Below are 24,946 nucleotides of genomic sequence, written 5' to 3'. Positions count from 1 at the left end.
GGGTTTTTTTCTCTCCACTGCGGTAAAGTAAGCAATGTGGGTTTTTTTCTCTCCACTGCAAATCTACGATAGATCATTACTCCATCTACCAATAGAAAAAAAAAAGGAAACATCTATCAATAAAAAAACGAAATATCTAGCAATAGAAAAAAAAAACGAAACGTATGGATAAGACTCTATTTCTAAATCTGTCTTGTGAACTCGTATAATTATTGAGAACATCATAATAGTATGACTCATAGTCGTATGGTACTATATAGCAGATAGCACACTAGTTGAGTACGAGAGTGCTAGAGTAGAAACAGCAGGTCAGAGCTCCAATGGCGCAACTGCCGCCGTGTTTAATTCCAAAATAATTCTTCAAACTTTTAACTTTTTCATCACATCAAAACTTTTCTACACACAAACTTTTAACTTTTCCATCACATCATTTCAATTTTAACCAAACTTTTAATTTTGATGTTAACTAAACACAGCCCGCATCACAAGCCCTCGCTAGTCATGGCGGCCCACCCGGCTGTCTGATTCTCCGCCAGTGCAAAGCCGGCCTCAGCCGCATACCGCCCGCGAGCTGGAGGAGTCCTCGTTATTACCAAGGAAAAAGTACACCGAAGGTCCCTCAACTTGTCATCTAGTTACAAAATCATTACCCAACCGTGAAACCAGATATACGACATCCCTTAACTTACAAAACCGTTCACTTTAAATCCTTTGTTGGTTTTGATTCTAGTTTTATCTGACGTGGTAGCTTAGTCGGCGTGGGACCCTCATGGCCCCACTTTGTCAGGTGACGACGTCAACACCCCTCTCTCTCTCCCTCCTCTCCCTTCCCTTCTCTCTCTCTTCTCTCCTCGAGAAGCACGCCAGCACAGGAGGGGTGCCGGCACGGTGGGCACGCCGGCGGCTGGCGGGGAAGGAGGGCTAGCGCGGCCTTCGGCGGCCGGCAGGGGGGAGCACAATGGAGAGGAGGCAGGCTCGATGGGCGGCGCCGGTCGGCGGTCGGAGCTGGTGCTGGTAGATCCTGTTGCAGCGTGGCTTGTCGATCCTAGTGAGCAGTAGGCGGTGCCGCCGCTCGAGACGTCGTCGTAGATGGCCATGGCCTTGTCGACGCTGCCACAGATTTTTGCTTGTGCAGCATTGGAGATGCTTGTGCAGTCCGGTCGAGCAGTTTGAGCAATCTCACCTACTGGTCTTATAAGGGGAGCGGACATTGTTGCTGCAAGCCATCCTATGACGCCGGAGAATCGGCTACGGGAGGTTGATCCAGGAGAATCGGCCTACCAGCACCTACTCCGCCGCCCGTGCCCGCCGCACCAGCCATCCGCCTCCAGCTCCTCTCTATCGGGCGGCCGGTCGAGCTCGTTGATGACGCCGCCCGTGGCCGCGCGCACCGACCAGCCGGCCCTTCTCCCCATGCACCATCGTCGAGGATGGGGGATGGGGACGGCCGGTCGAGCTCGGTGATGCCGCTGCCTGAGCGCCACCGCCCAGCTCCTCTCCCGCCGGCTGCCGCCCACGCCCGCCGCACCGGCCTTCCGCGTCCAGCTCCTCTCCGTCGGGCGGCCACCCATCTTCACCTGCCGCGCCCAGCTCCTCGGCTGCCGGTCGCCAAGAAGGGGAGGAGAGATGAAGAGAGGTGGAGAGAGGAGGGGAAAGAAGAGGCTGACAGGTGGGGCCCACGTGGGCCTCATGCTAAGTCAGCTGCCACGTTGGATAAAACCGGAGTCAAAACCGCCGAGAAAACTAGTTTGCACTGGTTTTATAAGTTGGAGGATGCATTGTATCTGGTTTGCGGTTTAAGGACGATTTTGTAAGAAGACAAGTTGAGGGACCTTCGGTGTACCTTTTCCTTATACCAACCCTAGCCAGATGGACAAAGGGACAAGAGATGGACCAGCCCACTGGGCCCTAGGTGGTCAACTCGAGTATCTATTGGGCTCATCTGCATACAGATTCAGGCTTCAGCCTTCTTTCTCCTGTTCATCTTCCCCACCAGCTAGTGCTCCTGCTCTGCCATGGCTGATAGCTCTGCTATTAAAAAAATTGCAAAAAATGGAGGATAGGCCAGAGCCTAATGAGGGCCTGTTTTGGAGAGCTTAAAATTCTAATAAGCAGCCGGTTGGTAATCAGCTTCTAAGAATTTAGAAAAGCTGGGTTTCCCATCTTCTAGCTTCTAGTTCATTTTCTGAATTCTACAACTACAGTTTCTCAGAACCTAAACTAAAAACTAAAAGCTAGACTGTTTGAGGGAGTCCCTTAAGCCTACCTGCTGCTGTATCCGCTTCTCGATAGAGAAGAAAATAGTAGGGAAACATGTGCTTAGAGGATGGTTCAAGATAAAACAATTCTAAACATATCTAGTTGAAGATGTAAGGAATCCTTGGGCCAATTAGCGATCTGCGCGGATGAGCCTACCACGCGGAGGCCCAACTCCGAATGCCCGCGCGCCGCTTTCGTCTAATCACTGGCCAAACTATTAATTATTAGGAATAAGTTCACTTAGTGACCTTAAAAGTGATCGAAATCTAATCCGTAACTCTAAACTATAAAACCGGGTCTCCTTTACACGTGGCGTTGAGGTGGCATTTAGAATTTTAAAATATATGTGGGACCCATTTATCAGTGACAAAAAAAAAATGCTTGCTCTGGGTTGGGGAAGTCGCGGTACTCGCCCTCGGTGGTGAGGTCGAGGTCGTCGGCGGAGGTGTCGGTCCGCTCCAGGTTGATGTGCATGGCGAGCAGCGCCTCCTCCACTTCCTCAAGTTCCTTGCCGCCACCGCCGGCAGACCGCGCCGCCTGGTACGCCCGTAGGCCACGGCGCAGGTACTCCTCCACGCCGCCTCCACCACCAGCCTCGCCGTCGCGCGCGGCCTCTATCATGCCCCTGTACAGCTCCTCGATCGGGCCAGCCACCGTGTCCGCGTCGACGACCTCGCCGCCCTCTGCGACGGTCAGCACGCGGTCGGGGAAGCCGTCCATGCGCTCGTACGGGAGATTACCACCCTCCTCCCCGATCGCGCCGGCGTCGCGCGCCAGCGCGTACACGGGGCTACCGACGACGCCCTGCACCCACGTGGCGCCCATCTCGACTCGGTGGCCGGCGAACTCGGACGTGAGGATCCGGCAGTCGACTCGGTCACCGGCCTCCACCACCGCCACCTCGAACTCTTCCCCGCCCGCGCCGCACAGCCGGTGCGCCGCCGTGAGGCACGATATCCCCGCGCCCACCACCACAACCCTCGGCTTCTTCGCCACCATCGCGAACGAAACCGCGCGCACGGGTGTGCTTACGCCTTCTCCGTCGTAGCAAAACCCAACGCCCTGAGCGCGTCGACGCAGCCAGAGCCACCAACACTCCAGCTGTTATAAACGAGGAGCAGACAGAGGAGTGGAGCAACGCGAGCAATTCACACACACATGACCCGGGACGAAGAGGTTCTCCATGCGACGAGCAAGCATTTGACGGTGGGTCACCGACTTGGACCGCGTCGACATGAGCGGCGGCGGTGACGGTGGAGGACGTCGTCGTCGTCGAGCCCGCCGCGTGTGCCGCTCGCCGCCGTCCTCCTGCTCGGACGACTGGTCGCCGTCGGCGAGGAGGCGGTAGAGGTCAGGCCGGGCGCCGCCGTCGCCACTCCCGTGTCTCTGCCGCTCACAGTAGCAGGCCGCCGCAACACGCCCGTGCCTCCGCCGCTCGCCGCCGTCTCCGCCCGCCGCCGCTCCGGCCCTCACCGCCCGCCGCAGGAGAGAGGGAGCGGCGAGGAGGGAGAAGGGACACGTGGGTCCCACAATTTTTTTATATCACTGACAAATGGGTCCCACACATATTTTAAAATTGTAAATGCCACCTCAACACCACGTGTAAAGGAGACCCGGTCAATACCGCCACGTAAGCGCCACGTCAGCAAAACCGCCCTCTACAACCACCATGGGAGTCAAATTGCACCGGCTTTAAGGGTTTGGGGGTCAAAGATATCCGGTTTTATGGTTTAGGGTCACGAATTAGATTTCAATCACTTTTGAGGGTCCCTGAGTGAACTTATTCCTAATTATTATTGAAGCCGTTGCAAGGTCATCTCCGAATGAGATTGCCTCCTTTTCATAAACATGGACCAAAGCTACGTCTATCTCCCCCACACGTCACTGCCATACTTTGCCATACTTTTCCAGAGACGAAGATGCTCCTCGGACTATTAATTCTTCCGTTCCATTTTAAGTACATTTCTGCTCAACTTTTATCTTATTTGAAATTTTTTTATAATTAATATTTTTGTTGTTATAATCCTAAAAGATTTTAGCTAGAAAAAGAAAAAAAAAGTTAAAATTTACTACCAGACACTAAAAGATTGTAGCATTTGTTGTGAGACAACCAAAGATGGTAATTAGCTGATGGACACTGAAAAAAATGGACACTGAAAAAAATGGTAATTAGCTGATGGACCCTCCTTCCATTATTTTATTATGTCCGGTTAAAATAGAGAGAGAAAAAGTTGTGTAAGTACCAAAATACCCCTGGGCACTATTCTTCCTCTCTCTCTTCTTTTCTTTTCCCCTTCTTCTTCCTCGCAGTGGAGTCAGATGCGCTATGGCGGCCGGCCCAAGCCAGGACTGCTCCACCACGGCGAGGCAGCAGCGGCAGCGCATGGTTCACCGCCGACGACAACGACACACGACGACATCCCGACGCACGTCTTCCCCCCCCCTTCTCTTCTTTTCTATCCTCTTCTTCCTCGGAGCAGGGGCGTGACGGCGGCCGACCCAAGCCAGGATGGCACGGCCAAGGCGGGGCAGCGGCGGCGGCGCATCGTCGGGGTTCACCGCCAGCGGCAACGACGCACGGCTTCCTCTCTCTCCTACCCATTGCGTCCGTGCATGAGAAATTTTTCATGTGCTGCATGGACGGCTGGTTCTGAATCGTTGGGACTTGAATAATAATATGCTCTAGTAGTTGTATAGATGGCCAAAAGGCCCGCCCGGCACGGCCCAGCCCAGGCACGGCCAGGCACGGCCCACCAGCCATCGGGCCGGCACGGCCCGATCGGCACTTCGTGCTGGGCCGTGCCGGCCCATGGGCTGCGCCTCCCGCCCAGACACGGCCCACCAGCTGTCGGGCCGTGCCGGGCCGGCCCGAAGGCGCGGGTGGCCCATCGTGCCTTTTTAATAAGTCTAGTTTTCGTCCCTCCTGTTTGGGCTGTGACATAATATAGAGAAAATAAGTCTATTTTCCTTCCCTCCACTTTGGGTTGTGACATATATATAGTGAAAATAAGTCTATTTTTCGTCCCTCCTCTTTGGGCTGACATATATATATAGGTAAAATAAGTCTATTTTACGTCCCTATTCTTTCGACCGTGGCATATAATATGTCTATTTTTACTCTCTATTGTTTATGTGTCGGGCCTGGCATGCGGCCCATCGTGCCGTGTCGGCCCAACGTGCCGGTGGAGAGGCCCAGGCACGGCCCGGTGGTCGGGTCGGGCCGGCACGGGCCCAACCCTTGATGGGCCGTGCCGTGCTTGGGCCGGGCCAAAACGCCGTGCCGTGGGCCGGGTCGTCAGGCCGCGGGCCTTTTGGCCATCTATAAGTAGTTGGTAGGCTCGACGGCATCAGTGGCCCAGTTGTAGTGAGCGGGACGATCCAGTGACGACGATGTCGTTGATGGTGCCACCGGCCTCGGGGCGCTCGCTTGTGTCGCTCATCCTGGCGTACTCCGTCATGCTCAACGCCTCAACCGCGCCTACCTCCTCACACCGGCCGTCGCTTCGGGCCTCCTCGCCACCGTGCTCCTCATCTCCCTCGTCGACTTCTCCACTTTCTCCGCCTCCTCACAGACCTTATTACCTCGACCGTCCCGTGCTCGTGCTTATGACCCTAGACAAAATCGAGACGCGACTGCCGGAGCAGTTCATGGCGCGACGCATTCGCGCGCGCAGTGAAACGCGGCGCTGGGGTGCCCGGCGTTCGCAGAGAAGCACCGATCGTGGTCGCCTAACCCGGTGGCGCTGCAGGACCCCGAGGCGACGCCGTGTAACGAGCTGTTGGTACATGTTCTTCCTCGCAGCAGAGCAGAGGCGCAACGCGCGCGGCCAACGGGGCCGGCCCGAGCCGGCTCGGCAATGGCGGGGCGGCGGTGGCGCATCGCCGGGGTTCACCACCGACAGTGACGACGCACGACGGCTCGGCCACGACGGAGCTCAGCGGCAGCGCAATGAGAAAGAGAAAAGATGAAGAAGATGAACAGAGAAAGAAAGATTGACGAGTGGGTCCATGTGCAAACTTGTCTTTAACCAAATTTTCTCTCTCCGTTTTGACCGGAAATAATAAAATAATGCGGCCGGTGTCCCGCCAGCTAATTACCACTTTTTTACAGTGTCCACGAGCAAATACACGATCTTCGGATGTCTCACAGCAAAGGCCACAATCTTTCGGTGTCCTGTAGCAAATTTTTCCAAGAAAAAAACACACCTCGTGTCTACAACCAAATCTCGGCGTCTCGCTACTGAGGGCAAACGGACACGACACCCCTAAGGCCATGTTCTATCTCCAACTCTAAACTTCAACTTTCTCATTTTTTGTTAGCACACTTTTAAACTGTTAAATGGTGTGTTTTTTTTAAAAAAAATCTATATAAAAGTTGTTTAAAAAGCAAATAAATTTATTTTTCAAATTTATAATAGTTAATACTTAATTAATCATATGCTAACGAGGTTTTTTTTTATTATGTGCAACCAAAATCTATCTCCAAATTGGGAGATCGAACTAGGCCTAAGGAGAGGAACTTCTAGGCAACACCTTCAAGAAGGGAATAACACTTGAAAGTGCCACTCCCCGTCTTGGGAAGCCAGGACAAAGTTTCCCCCTGAAAAAATCATTAAGGTGAGCAGAGGAGATCACACAACACCCCCCAAGGGGAAAGCGGCACCCGAAGATGTCGTTGTTGGCCCGAGGGCTAGGCTTTCGCCCATAAACTTCCTACCCTCCCAAGTCAAAATCGTTTGCTGGAACAGTAGCCTGCCACTCGTACATGATCGACGCACAACCACCGCGCCAACGCCTCGTCGGCCATCGACGTGGCCATCTTGTGACGACAAGGTGCTGTCGCAAGAGGACAAGTGTCTGGATCAGGGCCTGTCACAGGTCTCCTGCACCAACCTCACGATACCACCATCGCCGCCACCTCATCCAGATGACCCACGGCACCCCCGCCTCAAGCCGCCCGCCCACATCACTGTCGCCTCGCGCCCGTCTCCTCATGCCACCACTGGTCACCCGGAGCATTGTCCGTGCCAGCTCTCTGTACCCATGGCCTCCTACCGCCACCGACCGAGCCAGCCTCGCCGCCGTCGTCCTCTTGTCCACAGCCATCGGCCGCGGTGACCTCTTCGTCGCTCCCAGCTGGATCTGGCGTGGGAGGGCCCGGATCCAGCCCGTTGCCATGCAAGCTTCTCCCCCCGCCACCTGCCTCTCCTCCACCACCGTTGACCTTCCTCCTCCTAGTGACCTAGTCTTCCCCCCAGGCGTCCCGTTACCGTGGCTCTTCATGCCGCGGGGCCTTCCTCAACTCCCCCTCGCCACGGCCTCCTCCTCCTACTTGACGATGCGTGGTCAGCGCTGCCACCCCCCCCCCCCCCCCAATTTGGCCACGAGAGGGTTAGATCCATCTCCAGCGGTGTCGGATCCACTTCGACCGGCCTCGGCGGCGCTGAACCTAGTCGTCTCGGTTGTCTGCCACCCCTCCGCTCAACGACCGGTTGACGCCCTAGCCGCCAAACCTTGCACGAAGGGAGAAGGCACGCCATTGCCGTCCTCACCATCGTTCGGCTTTGCCGGCGGCTGCTCAGGCGGAGAGGAGGAAAGTGGGGGCGGGGGTGGCCTGTGATGTCGCTTCCCATGTCACCCTGGAAGGAGCGACACGGGAACCCTCAATGGATTCTATGACGTGCATATTTTTCTTTCACGTGCCTTGTGTACACGTAAAGCAGCTTGGAGTTCACGCATATACCTGCTTTGCTCGTCGCACGTTAGATTATCCCAACTGAATCCCTGTTCCACCTTAATTGCTAGGCACAGTACAGCACGCTTAAATGTCTGAATTAATGCTAACCCTGTTCCAGCTCAGCTCCATTGATGAACTACTGTATCTACCGATCCTACCCTCGAATCACTGTCGATTCTAGAAATAGGTAATAATGAAAAAAGTGAATATTAGAGAACGATCTAATATTAAATAAATATAAGGTATGAGGTTTCGAACTTAAACCGGCTAACCTACCACCTTAGAAGATCACTGGGTGTTTCTGAAAAATCGGTAATAATAAGAAGGGTAACACTCGAGACCTAAAATATATGAATACGGGAGATAAGGATTTAGACAGGTTCCAACCTCCTCGATAACAGTTAAAACCCTATCCCTATCTGAAAATTGTATATTACTATTGAGTTCTACTCTACTATATAATACATAATGGATGTACTTTAACCACTTTATATCTCTTATCGAATATGGGGGTCTTGTGGCACCGGGTCCTCCTATTCTTCACAATCACTCTGCTATAAATTAAGAAGCCACCAGATAATCAATCGCATTTTAACGTATCGCATCCCCGGCCACAAGCTAGCTGCTTGCCTGCGGCGATCCAGACATGGAGGAGAAGCCGCAGCACGGCAGCTTGGGCGGCTTGGTGGCCGGCGTGAGGGAGGAGTGCGAGAGCGGGAGGACCAAGGAGCTGGAGTGGAGGAAGGCGCAGCTCGGGGGCCTCATCAGGATGATCACGGAGGAGGAGGACGCCATCTTCGACGCGCTCCACGACGACCTCGGCAAGCACCGCGTCGAGTCCTTCCGAGACGAGGTGACCTCGATCGCTCGCCGTGGCAACTGACAAACGCTTGTTAAATTAGCTGATGATCTCTGTTCATTAGGTTTATGCTCTGGTTTATGTATATTAATTAATTGCTCGTCCACAGGTTGGGGTTCTTGCCAAGTCCGTCAGGAACACGCTGCAAAACCTCAAGAAATGGGCTTCGCCCGAGAAGGCAAGAACTGCACCTACTTAAATCCTGCACCGTGTGTTAGGGACTTTTCGCTTATGCTCATGCTTATCAGTCAAAATTTAAATTTTTAACCTTAAATTTGGAGCTGATTTTAAGGTTTTTCATCGAAGTTTATTTTTCAGCCTTTGTTTTCATATCGCTAAGAACACGTATATAAAAAATTTATTTACAAATTACTTTTTATTTCCAAATATGCTGTTTCGCTTATTCCGCGAATAAGCAAAACGATGGCTCCGTTAAAATATGCAGCAGTCAAAATTTTAAAACTTTAAACAGAAAATAAGTAAAGATAGTACTCCCTCCATCTAATTTTGATAGTTATATGGAGGGAGTAATTAGTATCGACCATTACTAGCTAGATTTATAGTGCTGTAATTTAATGTTCTTTCATGAATATATACTTTGAAAAATGATAGTCAAGCAAGCATATTCCTTATGGCAAGAAAACGGAGAAGAGATGTATAGTCTCCGGCAGGTGCAGTATAAGCTTCTGCAAAATTAAGGCCGGCACATTAATTCATTTGTTACGTACTCTGACTGGATAGTTGGGGGTTTTGTGGGTGCAGGTTGATGTGCCGCTTATTTCATTTCCATGCAACGCTCGGGTCGTGCCGGAACCAATCGGGGTTGTGCTCATTTTCTCATGCTGGAATCTCCCAATAGGTGAACTCACCATTTTGCTCCATTCATCATGGTCGGCTTGGCTGTTTTTCATAAAGGAAGTCTATTAGTTGCAGAGCAAATCATTTTTTCCTGATCCATATACCAGACTCTTTTTCTTGACAATGAAAATATAACTTCAATTGATCTCCACACCAACTGAAGAGGCACACAAACGCATAGTTAATATTTGAATCATATCGAGTCAAGTAATGCATCTATGACTTCACCACCGCACCAAATTAATTTTAAACAGGATTTTCCGGTGAAGAGTGATTTAATATGGTGTGACAACTTCTACATATCGGTATCTAATTAACGGTGAGACAGCGATAGAGATGCGACGTACTCCCTCCGCTTCATAATATAAGTTGATTTAATTTTTTTTCTTAGTCAAACTTTTTAAGTACATTCAAGCAAATTTATAGAAAAGTTTAGAAATATTTGTAACACAAAATTAGTTTTATTAAAATAACATTGAACATATTTTGATTATATGTTTTTATGTTGAAAATGTTACTATATTTTTCTATAAATTTAATCACACTTAAAAAAAATTTGACTTGAGAAAATCAAAACATCTTATAATATAAAACGAGCAGAGTATTTTTGTCCTCTTTGTCTAAAAGACCTTTCCTTTTAACCATATAAGTACATAACCCAAAAACATCTTAAGAAGAATAGCATGGATCGCAATTTGTTACAGTTTTGAAGTTCACAATGGAAACTTAACTTTAAAAAGGTTACTCGATCGAGGACCGTGATCTTCTTTTCTCGATTAAGAAAATAAAACGGCCCACATACTTAATAATTGCCTTCAGAGACGAGACCTGTGTGTTATTAGATCGTAATCGTGAGTTAGTCTCATAGCTGCCCGATGGTAACATATATATTAATTTTCGATCGTCTTATGCAATGAAGCCTTGCAAGTTAATGCAGCAAGTTCCATCGGTCTCACGCTGGTTGGTTGCTGAATTGATCACGTCCGTCACTGCAGAGATAATGAACATACTCATTATATTGCCTTAACCTTTTGAGCGCCAATACATCCAAAAATGCATTCCTACGTACAGTTGTCAGCATCAGAGTACTGTCCATCTTCCTCTATTAACTTAAGCTTTTAGGTTAACCTAACCTGTGCGTGCAACTCAATAGAAAGAAATGCACCAATTTATAACACCATGTTCATGGACTGGTCATTCAAATGAAAAGATATATATGCCATATTTAAGGAATTCTAGCGGTCGTAGTTTCTCTTAGTATGTCTAACTTTAGTAAACAGTGTAGATTCTTATAATCTATAGTTATAGTATCAAGTCAAAAGTTGGCTACCAACCAACTGTTTCTTGAGAATCTTAGGGCCTGTTTGGGGGAGCTTCTGGCTGCCGCAACTTCTCCCAGAATCTCCAGCACCCCCAAACAGTACATATTGTCACTCAGATTCTCAGAATCTGTAGTTGTAGATTCCGGAAAATAAACTAGTACCCAGAAACTAGAAAACTCAGCTTCTCCAGATTCTCAGAAGCTGGCTACCAACCAGCAGATTCTCAGAATCTTAAGCTCCCAAATAAGAGGAAAAAATTGCAATATTGGGACTGCAAACATTGGGGCTTCGTTGTTTTGATACTCCGAGTAGATGACAAATGGACCTATATGTTCCAAATAAGACGATAGGGTGAACTTCAGATTATCTCGGCACCATGTCCATGACCATAATTCACATAACCAAACACTCTTGTCAATTGCGTGGTAGTTTGCATGGTCAGTGGCTCAGTGCTCACCGTTTTCATGGCATGCCGTACGTCCACAGGCTTAGCTCTAGAGCCACTCTCCGGGGCCATAGCGGCCGGCAACGCCGTTGTTCTGAAGCCCTCCGAGTTTGCGCCGTCAACCGCCGCGTTCCTCGCCGCCAACATACCGAAGTATCTGGACGCCAAGGCCGTGAAGGTCGTACAGGGCGGGGCGGAGGTAGGAGAGGAGCTCATGGAGCACAGATGGGACAAGGTCCTTTTCACCGGTAAATGCATGACGTACACTGTGCCAAACTCAACTTGGTTCTGAAACTTCAATCCGTCGTTATTGACTGTATTTATTATGATGGTCATTTTGTTTTTCAGGGAATGCTCGTGTAGGGCGCATCATTATGACGAAAGCAGCGAAACACCTGACGCCGGTCGCGCTTGAGCTTGGCTCGAAATGCCCGTGCATCGTTGACTGCCTTGACAGTAAGAGGGAGTGTCAGGTATAGCGTTCGATCTGTTCTTCACCAGTTTTCAGTTCTGAGATACAATGCCTGGTTGGAAGGTGGAAGGGCAAGAGTGAGCTTATCTGATGATGCCTTGGTCGCACAGGTCGCCGTGAATCGGATAATCGGAGCGAAATGGTCTACTTGTGCAGGACAAGCTTGCGTTGCCATCGATTACATACTTGTCGAGGAACAGTTTGCACCATTCCTGGTCTGGTTTCACTCTGAAATCTTCGTTTGATTCTAGTGCCATTTCGCCAGATGAGTTTTGTACCACATTTCTAACTAGAGAAATTTTATAGACCTTGAGAATTTGGTAGCTCAAACTATTTAAGTACTTACAAGTACCAAATTTTACATTAAAAAATATGGTACCTTCTCGTACGTTATCAAGGATATATAGTAAATTATCCTTCTAACAAATGTCGTTTCTGGTGTATGTGTCATATCTCTGAAGATTGAACTGCTTAAATCTACACTCAAGAGGTTCTTTACCGAACCAGAGTACATGGCGCGCATCCTGAACGAGAAGCATTTCCATAGGTTGACAAACCTTCTAGAGGATGATCAAGTGAAATCCTCCATTGTGCACGGCGGCAACGCTGACCCCAAGACACTGTAAATTATTAACTCCAACCTTTTGCATTCCTAGCCAATCGTATACACGGAATTTCGGTGTATCATGCCGTGATTCTAACTGTGCAGGTGGATCGAGCCCACCATCGTGCTGAATCCACCGCTCGACTCCGACATCATGATGGAGGAGATATTCGGGCCTCTGCTCCCAATCATAACGGTACGAGTCGACAAAGATAGCGGCAATTCTTGATTGAACCAAGCACAACCCACGCATCTGGCGGAAACAACAAACGCCGCTCTTGTTTGCAGGTAAAGAAGACAGAGGATTGCATCGCATTCTTGAAATCGAAGCCCAAACCGCTTGCCATCTACGCCTTCACCAACAACGAGAAGTTGAAACAGCGAATCGTCGCAGAAACGTCCTCCGGGAGCGTCTTGTTCAACGACGCGATTGTGCAGGTAAAAGAACACAACGAGACGAGATGCGCACTCATGCTTCGTTAGAGATAAAATCTTTCACAGTGTCCTGCAGTAAAATCTAAAGAGTAAATTTCATAAAACTACATATATTTTAGCCAAATCTATTAACTTATTAAAATAATAAAAAAGCCTCCATGGTAAGTCTCACAGCCTATAAATTCAAAATAGAGTCCATATAGAAATACAATTTAAAAAATAGCTGAAATTCAGAATTAAAATAAGGAATAGTGAAGAGTAAACTAGAGTCCATACCGGTATATAATTTAGAATTAACAGAAATTCGAAATTAAAAAAATAAGAAAATTTAAAGTAGATATTAGAGTCCATATAGAAATAAAATTATAAATTTTAAAAAATAATAAATATTGGAAGAAGCGTCTATATGAACTTCATATAGAAATACAATTTAGAAATAACTAAAATTAAAAATAAAAATAAGGAATATTAAAAGATAAGTTTAGATTCCATATGAAAATACAGTTTATAAATAATAAGGAAGATTGGAAGAAGAATCTAGAGTCCATATAGGAATTTAGAATTAATTAAAAATTGGAATAAAAAATAATAAGTTTAAAAGTAGAATTTAGAGTCCATATATAAATACAATTTACAAATAACTAAAATTCCAAATTAAGAAAATGAATATTAGAAGAAGTGTCTAGAGTCCATATAGGAATACAATTTACAAATAACTGAAATTTGAAATTAAAAAAATAAAGAATAATGAAAGATGAGTTTACAGTTCATATAAAAATACAATTAGAAATATTAAAAATTAAAAATAAGGAATATTGGAAGAGGAGTTTAGTCCATATTGGAGTACAATTTAAAAATGACTAGAATTTGGAATTTAAAAATATGAAATCTTAACTACTTAAAAAATTATATCTTTCTGATCGTCACGTGCGATTTTTGGTCCATCGTCCGAGTTTGCACACGATCGGACAAAGCAATGGCGACGTCTGCATGCCCGGCTATGTCTGTTCCTCTTCTTTTTCCTCGGTTTAGGGCTTCAGGCCAAGTAGGCAGAGGAAGAGAGGGCGTACGAACGTCGGCGCGTCCAGTGGCTTAACGGTGGCGCCTCAACGCAATCCCGAACACAACACGATGGAGGAATGCGGCAACCGGCATGGGGAGCGAGGGAAGAGTTGGGAATACCGATGACAAGAACTTAGTCCGGCAGGAGAGAGAAAACTCTGAGGTGGCTTGATGTGAGGTGGGAGAGGAGGAAATGGGGAAAATGGATTCGCCGGAGTGGGCAAATGCTAGTGGTGAGATGGTACGGCGAGATACGCTATAGGGGAGGCGGAGATCACTCCGGTAGGGCAGTGGCGGCTGTTAACGACCAAATTTGTTTTTTGCATCAAGAGCGGCGTGCGCACGATGCGCCCTCTGGAAGGAAGGAGGCGGTTGGCTCAGCTGGGCCACGGCCTGGCTGGGCCGTGTTAGGGAGAAAAGACCGGAAGGACCCAAACAGTAAGGTGATGGAATTAGCCCAGGAGGGAGATGACCGGTTGGAAGGATTTCGGTCCAAAAGAAATGGAAGAGTTTTCTGAATTTTTGAAGGGGATTATTTTAATAGAATCTAAAAAGAGATGTAGTTAAAACGAAGGAGATGTAATTCAAAAGAATTTGTTTGGAGACTATTTGGGATTTGGAGATAAATTTTAACATATAGTTCATGGAATCTATGCATGTGGGAATGGAAGTTTAAAGGGACTTATTTTGGGGTATTGGGTTAAAGGAGGGGTATTTGAATAAAATACATGTAGTTCATAGATTCTATGCATGTGGGAGTTTTGGTTTATTTTTGGAAATGGAAGTTTAAAGTGACTTTTATTTTGGGTATTGGTTCAAAGGAGGAGTATTGGAATAAAGGAATAGATATTTGAAATTGGAGAAGAGTTTTTGATAGGAATACTTTAAGTACATAATTTCATATGGGTGCTATCCGTCTATCCGTGCAATTGCAGAGGACCATCCAGCTAATTTAAAGTATATATAGTTTTGTGAAATTTACTCAGAACTTAAAAAAAAATAAAAATGTGATGCCTTTTTTTTTTCTGATATGTCGCTGCAATCTGTGCATGCAGTACGGGCTGGACAGCGTCCCGTTCGGCGGGATCGGGGAGAGCGGGTTCGGGCAGTACCACGGCAAGTACACGTTCGAGCTGTTCAGCCACAGGAAGGCGGTGGTCAGGAGGAGCCTCCTGGTCGAGTTCATGTTCAGATACCCGCCTTGGGACGAGTACAAGATGGGGATGTTGCGCCGCGTCTTCAGGTTCGACTACGTCTCGCTCGTGCTTGCGCTGCTCGCCTTTTGGCTGCTCGGCATAAGGCGATGAAGGATCGATCAATCGTCTGCAGTGTTGGTTCATAAAATGTGTGATCGTCGTGCCATGCGGCCAATGCACATGCCGGGGACACTATTTTATGTGATATTTATGTATTTATTTCCAAGAAACGTGCTTGCAGTTACTAAATAAACTCAAAAAATATAACTACCTGTTAGTGCATTGCAATATTGTATCAAACAGTTTGATCATCCAATACATTCCGATTCATGTGCTCTGTCACGATTTTTCCAGTCCCACGCGTTTTATTGGCACCACCAGAAGGAGGCAATCAGGTGTCAAATCTTGAATTCAGGTTTCAGCAATAGTTGCACAATTGTAAACTACACAATGTCAGGGGATCCCCTTCTGTTTTAGGGTGCCATCATTTGGCTTATTCACATGTTTACAAACAAGAAATAATTTATGAATAAAACTTTTATATATGTGTTTCAGCGATGAAAAAAAACCTTAAAATTAACTTTAGATTTATGGTTGAAAATTTAAATTTTGGATGATAATCATAAGCATAAGCGAAAAGATGAGGGTGTTAATGAGTTTGCAAGGCAGATTTTATAGTTTTCAACTTTTCATGACGTTTTGAGACATGTTTACAGGAGTTCTGTTTCAGATTCAAAATTCATCACCAAAAGTCAACTAAATTCAAGTACTTACACAAACCATAGCCGCACTACCTATTATTGATAATCATTGTAAATACAAGGGGAATTAATAACTTATAAACACAAAGTCACAAACAGTACAGAGCCGGCACAGCAGTTAATAGAATATGCGCTTGACAGATGAATCACAAACATAGAAATCGTTGTCACAACACTTCCATGCAAAAAAAACTGCTGAAGCTGCAACATTCTGTTAAGGATCCTGTGTAAAGAGAAAAGACGGCCCCCTTCTTCTCACACATGTTAGCCATACACGAGTATTTGATAGTCTTCACTACAGATCATCGCTGTGATTGGCTATTTCCAAGAAGTTTCTGAAGCTGTCCATTAGAATGAGCATTTGCTGTATCTGTAATATTCAGCAAGCAGATTGTTGATATTTATGGAAGTGTACATGCTTACATAGAAACAACAGTGCAGCATAAAACACTAACCATCTGAGCCACCAACGTGCTGGCCATTCACGAACACCTGTGGCACAGTATGACGGCCAACTAAGTCTAGAAGAACACTTTGAATTTCTCTACCATCCTCTGCATAGCATGTATAGAGTACTATTAACTTCAAGCTGTCAAATGAATGAATTGAAATTTGATTCAGGCTCCATGAGACCAAGATGATTACCTCTGAGATCTAGTTCAACAATATAAGGATTCTCCTTGAGATCTCTAAATATACGCTTAGCACGCATAGAGTACCTAGAAGAACAAGAGTAAAGAGGCATTTGAGAAGAAGATGTCAGGAGTGGTACAGTTACAGGAGAATTCATTAGTCGTGCCATATAAGAAGTGTTTAGGATATTTCAAGGAGAACAAAGACCTAGTAATTCAACCACTCAGTCTTCGACTCCTTGGTTTCTTGTGATTCAGAATTCATCCTTAATTTGGTATACAAATACAATCATGCAAATTTCAACAATGAACTGCATCCTTGTATTCACTTTGTACAGTCACAGTTAAATGTCTTTTAATTTTGTTATATTAAAACACACATATATATCCCAAAAACGAACTTCACAATTTTTTATCCCACCAGATGGTTTGCTTCAATAATAGGAAGGAACCATGTTACAAATTAATATGCTAGGGTAACACATGTACACTGCATATAAACACATGGACACCACATTCTTCTAATTGGTGGATTATAGCCCAACTGTAAATCTGTAATACACCTTAGGAGTGATACAAATATGCAAGCATTATAATAGCATGTGTGTGTGTGGACAAATGCGTAGACACAGATTGTTTACTACTCCATTAAAAACGACCCGTTGCTACCCAAGAAACAAACCAATTAATGCCAGTTGATTTGAGGGTACTAACTAGTTTAACCACATGGTACAATAGTACAAGATACTTTATGAGTCCACTATTGCCGCTCCTAGCACTCCAGTAGGATAATCTCAACCTATAGGTTATCTTAGACCATATGTTACAGAAGCACAATGTGCAGTACGCAGACAGCAATTCGAGTAGGATACCCCCTCTGTATTAAGACTTCTCTATTGTATCAGTAGGTCAAACCATTTTATTTTGTTTTAAAGACTCGACAGAAATATGTAAAGATCTTCCAAAAAAATGTAAAGAGAACTTACCTGAAATACATTCCACAAAATTCACCAGGACTTTGTACTGCCCAGAGGGGGTGTAGTGGGGACTATACTACATCATAGAGTTAAATCTAGCAAACCAAGGCATAGCTGGATCTATTCAACAGTTTGAATAAAAACTACTCGTATATGGACAGTTTGGTAACTATTTTCAGTTCTAAGCAAACAAAATGTTCAAATTCCGTCAAATAAAACTATCCGACCACAGTTCACAAGCTCAATTTAACTTAAATTAAGCTATTTCTCAACAATCTGGACTCCAATTGCAGGGCAAATGTTCCTAATTCGCACTACACCATCTACTGCACAACAAATCCACCCTAATTCACGGTACATGAACCCGTTCTCTATTCCCGGAGATCTCCTCGCTGCGGCATCTACTCCTGCCACTCCTCACCATCAAGCACACGCACATCCCTGAAAAATTCCCCCAAAATCCAACCAGAAAAACAGGTGAAAGGAGCCGTGTAAAGGGGCGTCCTGGAGGGCTTACGGGCAGTAGGTTTTAGAGAAGATGGTGATGCGATTGGAGTAGATGGCGTTCTGCACGAAGGCCGAAGGCGAGCGCGTCGCCGCCGCGGGGTCGGCCTCGGCGAGGACGAGGAGGAGGAAGACGGCGATGGGGACCGCTGCTCTCGCCGCAACCATCTCCGGCCCCCTCGATTTCGATCGATTTCGACGTGTGGACTGGGGGGATCTTTCCGTGGTGGTTTCGCTCGCTTCTGTGTCTGCTGCTTTTCGGGTGCTAAATTGCGGGCAACGGCCCACTTCTTTCGACAATAACATCATACGCTTGGGCCCATTGGGTTTCCGGACCACTATTTATTAGCATTGCCCACATTTATACATATGTCTAGATTTATTAACATCTACTTCCTCCGTCCCATAATATAATGGAATTTGAGTTTTTACTTGCATTGTTTGAACACTTGTCTTATTCAAAAAATTTTAGAATTATTATTTAATTTTTTTACTTACTTTATTATCCAAAATACTTTAAGCACAACTTTTCGTTTTTTATATTTACACAAATTTTTTTGAATAAGACGAGTGATCAAACAATACAAACAAAAACTCAAAATCCCTTATATTATGGGGATTGAGGGAGTATAATGCTAGAAAGTCTTATAATATGAAACGGAGGAAGTATTGTATTGGGAGCTTTTTTTTTATGAAAGGTCAAACAACTCCATAGTAAATTACAAATGGGAGTGTACAGTGTAGTTTAACTCGTTATATTTCTTACGGTAGAATCAGTCTACTCGGATTCAAATACTAGACAAACACTAGTGTTTTTATTTACAGCTAATTAATATTATTTTAGTGGTGAGCGACGTTAATAGTCAGCAGTGGGAGTCCGAATGTACTCATAGGGAAGGGGATGAGTGTGCGTACGTTATGGGCATCTACGCTTATATTGTGTTTATCAAAAATAAATAAATTTTCGTTATTAGTGACTCTAATCAGCCACCAACTAAACCAAGGTCCTAGCGCTCCTCCCGCCGGTCCCTCTCTCTGCAAATGCTGGTAGTGACCAGTAGATTTCATAAGGCGCCCGAGGTCCATTGTTTGCCAAAAGCAATAGTTGTTGAGCGATATGAATGATATTTTCCTCATGTGGTTTCCTTTTGAAATTAGTTGGTTTCACGTCACCTGGCACACACTCAAGGTGTGTATTAAACAAAGAACTACAATATGTTCTATAAACTTTCATATTACCTTCCCTATAAAAAAAACTTTCATATTACCTAGATATAATATCAGATATAACGTGTCCCTCAACTTTCAATACTGAGATACCCTAGAACCCAAAATAACATTGTGTCTGGTTTTGGCTAACGTGATGAGTTAACTATGGTCAACCGGGTTGAGTCAACATAGGATTCACGTGGACCCCACATGTCCGCGGGCCACTGTTCTTCCTCCTCTCTCCCTCTATTCCCCCATCTTCTCTAGGGCGGCGACCGACGAGTAGAAGCGCGACGTGCGGCATGGATAAAGCCATCGACCGGTGGGAGAGGAGAGACTGGCAGTGGCGGCGTGCCGGCATCGGCGTCACCAAGCTCAAAGCGGCCGGAGGAGCAACGAGCATGCTGATATCGTGAGCTCTGCCCCTCCCTCAGCTGCTCCCTCTCGATAAATCCGCCGACGAAGAGAGAAGATGTGTGTGTGTGAGAGAGAGAGATAAAGAGAGAGGTGGAGGAGGAAGAAGGGAATGCCAGTTAGGCTCCTTTCCCTAACATGTAGGGCTCACATGGCTTCACTACAATCAGCTCGTCACAATAGTTAAAATCGGACATAATATTGTTATAGGATTTTAAGTAGCATATGGTATTGGAAGTTAAGAGACATGCTATACATGGTTTTGGTTTGGAGGATATAAATTAAACTGACGTTAAGATGAGTGACCTGAAATAAACTTATTCCGCAAGCTTATGGGGGTGGCAAGATGGGCCTTGATGTCTTGTAAACTTGGCCCAACCACCAAGCATGTAGCTGTCACGATCTAATACACCCGAGGTGGTGCACCGGTATTTCTGAACTCTATGCTTAGCATTGACAATTGCCTGTGTAAACGGCATCAATGAAAACCAACGAGGTGATAGCTCTCTGCTTTGCAACATATTTATGGCACATGTACTAAGCTCTACTCCGGTTGACCCCTTCGCCCCCGGTTCCAATCGATTAGACCCACCGGAACTGAACGTCTCAACCACATCCAAAAGTCCAAACAATCCCAGATAACCAGGTTCTTACATTGGAAAAGAGGAAAAATTCTCGTTATTGCGTAGAAGAAAAACATACAGTACTAGTCGTGACGAGCAAAAAGGAAGGGATACAAAAGGCTCAGATTTTCCTCTGCGCCTCAAAAATAACGCACAAACACTCCCGTCCGGAAGCGCAAAATGCAGTCATTAATTAAGCCCGAAACAACATCTACTACGTACAAACCATGGCCTCAATTGCTTTAGTTTCACCAGTAGGAGTAGGAAGAAGCAGTGGACGTCCTGGATCTCTTGCTGCCGGCGGCAAGCTGATCCGCGTACATCTGCGGCACCCACCGCTCCCGGCTAGCCGGCGACGCGTCGCCGGCGACGAGGCCGTCGCAGCACAGCTGCTGCTGCGCCATCCACGCAGGGTAGCCGGCGGATTCTTGCAGCCCTCCGATCCGTGTTACCCCCTGTCCAAACGTACAGAGCCATATCAGTCACGAGATCCCACAGCAGTAGCTCCAAATTAAATGGCGATGCATTTTACGATTTTAGTTGTGTTCGGAGAGCAAGGAGTACTAAATATTTTTGCTCGTGTCCAAAATGATCCATCTAAGTGGTCCCCCCAAGAAGATATTATCGATACAGCGTGGACCATAGGGCAAGCTGCGAGCATAACTACAAGCTACCCCCCATAATGGAATTGCTGGACTGGATGTAGTAATGTCGATGCAGACATGAACGGAATATGTGCTAGTGTGCTCGATCGATCGATGCAGGATCGTGCCAAAGATGGTTAGCTGTTGGACCATTCAAGATTATATTGACGATAGCTAGTACTGTGCGACATTTCTATGGTCGATCAGTGGCACCAACCTGACACGGCCCGTTCGCGGAGATGCCGGAAGAGGTGGCGGCGGCGGCGGCGGCGGCCTCGGCAGTGGCGTCGTCGACGAGGAAGTCCTCGACGTGCCACCCGGGCAGCGTGGTGAGGTACTCGGAGATGCTGCTGCTGCCGCTGCTCCCGCCGTGGCTCGTGGCGGGCGCCGCCGGGGCCGGCACGGCGTCGTCGGCGCTGCAGCAGAAGCTGCTGCTGTTCTCCTCCTCCGACGGCGGCGCCGGGGACGCGGCAGGCTCCGAGGAGAGCCGCACGCCGGTGAGGAGGTACCGGCTGTGGCGCATGGTGAGCTCGCTCGCCGTGTGCACCGGCACGTCGCACTCGCGGCACAGGATCGCCCGGTCCTCCTTGCAGAACAGGAAACCCCTCTTCTCCTGCATCACGAGACAACCAAAATTGATCAGCTACTACCACACCCTAATAACCCCCTCTGTATCCAGATCGAAGGCGATCGTTTGCTTCTCTTGTCTCACCTGGCAGATGTCGCAGAGCGGCGCCGTCGTCGATGTCGGCGAGCGGCCGGACACCGAGGGGTTGAGCAGCGAGAACCGGCGGTGCTTCCCGGCGAGCTTGTTGGCCCGGTGCACCCGGCGGTCGCACGCGTCGCACAGCGCGGCCTCGTCGGCGCAGCAGAACACCGACGCCGCCTCGGCCGCGCACACGTCGCACTGCACCTTCATCCTGCCCTGCCGCTCCGGCGCGCGCGCGCGCGTCCCTTCTTCTCTCCCAACGTACGTACGACCACGATCGCTCTCTCCTCCTCCGTTTCCTCTGGTCAATGGCCTCACAGCGAGCACGGGGATAGATTGGTTCAGCCGTAACACGTAGTACGCCCGTGTACAAAAGATATGTGTGGGGGCTAGCTGCGCGCGCGCTTTATATATACACTGCCGCCGAAGAGACAGAGAGAGCGCGAGGCGGCTTGTGCGTTAAGCATGGGCCGTTAAGTCAGCCGATCACGTTGCTAAATTGCGAGGAGGCGAGGGATCCGCATCCAAATCCAAATTAATTAAGCGAAATCGTGATGAGTCAAGCGCCGCGGCGAGAGGCCATGCCACAGCCGAGGTCGCGAGGAGGGCGGGGTCAGCCGGTCGGTGACCTTGCCGACCTGACGTGTTAGGCGCAGCGTCTCGCTCGCGTGGGTGAGGTGTGCTGAGGCGAAGGGTGTGCGTGTCACGGTGTCACGTGTGACTTTACGGGGGAGAGACCTCGCAATTTGCATGGCACCGCACGGCGCGTCATCCGGCCGGGGCGCGAAGGCGCGGTGTCCTTCTCTTCGACGCCTTTCGATCTACGCTTTTTTTTTTTTTGCGTGTGCGTTTGCGTGTGCCCGAGTTCGGGTGGCTTTCGCGACGTTTTTGATAGTACGGACGTGGATAGTACTGTGGGTTGAAAAGGGGAGCCGAGCTGACTTTTTCTTCATTATCGGCTGTTCTGACGGGGGATGCGGTCATCTCCTGTTATTGGTGATGGCTCTGGTGTTGAGTGTTGACCGTCATCAAAAGATCACAGTTTCTCTGCAATTATCTGTGATTAGATAACCTATCATCCTCTGTATGAGTGCGACCTAGTAGCTGCCAGCCGTGCACGAGATGGCTAATTGTATCTTCATAGAACAACGCGTGATGTAATTAACCTGAGATTCTGGTGTTACTGGCCAAAAGCATGCACTAGTTAAGTGTTTGCTCCGCGCGCGTATTATTATCTGTCTAATCCTTTGGGCGAGAACTGTAACGCAGAGAGCCACGAATATGAAATTCGTAGCTTTTCAGATTTATGCTTATCTTTTCCAATATTCCTCTGAGAGGAAACTCTCTCGTGGGATTGGAAGTAGGTGATGGGCATGAAATGGGCAGAGGTGATGGGGTCAGAGGCCAAGCGCATTGCAGCATGGGCGCCATCAGCAAACACGTAATAAAGGCCAAACTCCAACTTGATATCTCTCTTTCTTCCTTTCCACTTGCAATTCTTCCTTCAGTGCATTATCATCAACCACCATTATTCTATATGTTATCACCATGTTAGCTGCTACTACCTCAATTCAGTTCACTCCTCCGGCACCAGATCTCCTAGATGCATGCATGGCAGCCAATGATCGAGCCAAAACCATCAAAACAGCTTACAGAGTCTGTGGGTGGTTTACCGCTGAAAAAGATAGCTTATCAAACATGGATTTATTAGTCATATATTTTGTGCCATGCTGTAGTACGACACGAGACCTCTTTTTTATCGGCCGGTATATCGTAGCATGTGTAGAGAGATGCATTAGCAGACAAGCCCTATAGGCCGCGTACGTTGCCTAGCATGCAACAAACTGTGTCTGCGATGGGATGCTCTGCTGGCATGAAAAATGTGGCCCTGCATGCTAAATGAAATGATACAAAAAATCTATCGCTCATATTCGTTCGGTCTGTACTGCCCTTGACACACAGAATTTAAATCCATGACGTTGTACAGACGGCTAACTATTTACCGACAGATTCACGTTTTAACCGTTTTAAATCAAAAGCAAGAAGTATATGAATTTTCTAAGGTTATTATAAGAAGCTTGTCCTATACGAGTATAATAGATATATTTTACTGTTACTCAAAAAAAATACCCATGCGTTGCAACGGGTGAAGTTTATTTTTATTTTATTATTGTTATATGGTTTAGTTAAGATAAAATTCACAGTGGGAGTTCGCTTGGATATATATATATATATAGAAAATCATGAGCTACAGTTAGAAGTCCAATCGTCTCAAGTTAACATGCGAGTTTTTCATACATATTTCTTATATGGTTCCTTTCTATTATCAAAAGTGAACGATCTTAAAAACCGACTCAAATATGGATATGTATTTCCAAAAACAAACAAATTTAAAAACCAACTCATACACGGATGACGTATCAAAATACCGGCATAACATCTTCAGTTTTTATAATAGTAGAGATAGAGATAGAGAAGAGATATAGATTAAAACCAAAATATAAAATTAAAACCGACTCAAACACAGATGACGAACCGCGAAAATATCTTCAGTTTTTATAACCGACTCAAACACAGATGACGAACCGCAGAAACAACTTTAATCTATCTATCTATCTATCTATCTATCTATCTATCTATTATATTATTAAGACAGCTTGAAAAGGAGGCACCACGTTCGCTGTGGAGGCTAGAAATTCCCACATTAATCGGAGAAAAAGAAAAAAAAGAAAAGGAGAGTCCAAGTAGGAATACAATCTAAAAATAGCTGAAATTGGGAATTAAAAATAAGCAATATTGAAAGAAGTTTCCATATAAGAACCCAATACGAGATTAATCAAAATTCGAAATAAAAATAAAATAAAATCCAAAATTAGAAAAGGAAAGAAGAGTCCAAGTAGGAATACAATTTAAAAATAGCTGAAATTCGGAATTAAAATAAGCAAAATTGAAAGAAGTTTCCATATAAGAACCCAATACGAGATTACTCAAAATTCAAAATTAAAATAAAAAAAATCCAAAATTAGAAAAGGAAAGGAGAGTCCAAGTAGGAATGCAATTTAAAAATAGCTGAAATTCGGAATTAAAAATAAGTAATATTGAAAGAAGTTTCCATATAAGAACCCAAGACGAGATTAATCAAAATTTGAAATAAAAATAAAATAAAATCCAAAATTAGAAAAGGAAAGGAGAGTCCAAGTAGGAATACAATTTAAAAATAGCAG

At 46.5% G+C, this 24,946-nt stretch overlaps 4 protein-coding genes across 4 annotated transcripts; 1 reads left to right on the top strand and 3 right to left on the bottom strand.

Moving 5' to 3' along the window:
* Nucleotides 1–2,619: 2,619 nt before the first annotated feature.
* Nucleotides 2,620–3,258, bottom strand: LOC127762619 (polyamine oxidase 1-like). The gene has a single exon (XM_052287102.1). It carries the CDS (start codon nucleotides 3,256–3,258, stop codon nucleotides 2,620–2,622), a length of 639 nt encoding a protein of 212 aa, XP_052143062.1.
* Nucleotides 3,259–8,508: 5,250 nt separating this feature from the next.
* LOC127763861 (aldehyde dehydrogenase family 3 member F1-like) lies at nucleotides 8,509–15,911 on the top strand. The gene is made up of 10 exons (XM_052288658.1): nucleotides 8,509–8,849; nucleotides 8,965–9,033; nucleotides 9,618–9,714; nucleotides 11,522–11,728; nucleotides 11,829–11,953; nucleotides 12,063–12,167; nucleotides 12,414–12,574; nucleotides 12,662–12,752; nucleotides 12,845–12,994; nucleotides 15,109–15,911. The coding sequence occupies exons 1-10, from the start codon at nucleotides 8,643–8,645 to the stop codon at nucleotides 15,358–15,360; spliced, it is 1,464 nt and encodes a 487-aa protein (XP_052144618.1). The 5' UTR covers nucleotides 8,509–8,642; the 3' UTR covers nucleotides 15,361–15,911.
* A 108-nt stretch (nucleotides 15,912–16,019) lies between these two features.
* Nucleotides 16,020–18,383, bottom strand: LOC127763863 (monothiol glutaredoxin-S6). The gene is made up of 4 exons (XM_052288659.1): nucleotides 18,137–18,383; nucleotides 16,656–16,729; nucleotides 16,466–16,564; nucleotides 16,020–16,380 (listed from the first exon to the last, which is right to left on the bottom strand). The coding sequence occupies exons 1-4, from the start codon at nucleotides 18,289–18,291 to the stop codon at nucleotides 16,313–16,315; spliced, it is 396 nt and encodes a 131-aa protein (XP_052144619.1). The 5' UTR covers nucleotides 18,292–18,383; the 3' UTR covers nucleotides 16,020–16,312.
* Nucleotides 18,384–20,401: 2,018 nt separating this feature from the next.
* LOC127761783 (B-box zinc finger protein 20-like) lies at nucleotides 20,402–22,203 on the bottom strand. Its single transcript, XM_052286111.1, has 3 exons — nucleotides 21,726–22,203; nucleotides 21,231–21,626; nucleotides 20,402–20,824 (listed from the first exon to the last, which is right to left on the bottom strand). Exons 1-3 carry the CDS (start codon nucleotides 21,930–21,932, stop codon nucleotides 20,618–20,620), a joined length of 810 nt encoding a protein of 269 aa, XP_052142071.1. The 5' UTR covers nucleotides 21,933–22,203; the 3' UTR covers nucleotides 20,402–20,617.
* Between the last annotated feature and the right edge of the window lie 2,743 nt (nucleotides 22,204–24,946).

Source organism: Oryza glaberrima, chromosome 2 (genome assembly GCF_000147395.1).
Source record: "Oryza glaberrima chromosome 2, OglaRS2, whole genome shotgun sequence".
NCBI lineage: Eukaryota > Viridiplantae > Streptophyta > Magnoliopsida > Poales > Poaceae > Oryza > Oryza glaberrima.
This window is presented reverse-complemented; position numbering and strand designations above follow the sequence as displayed.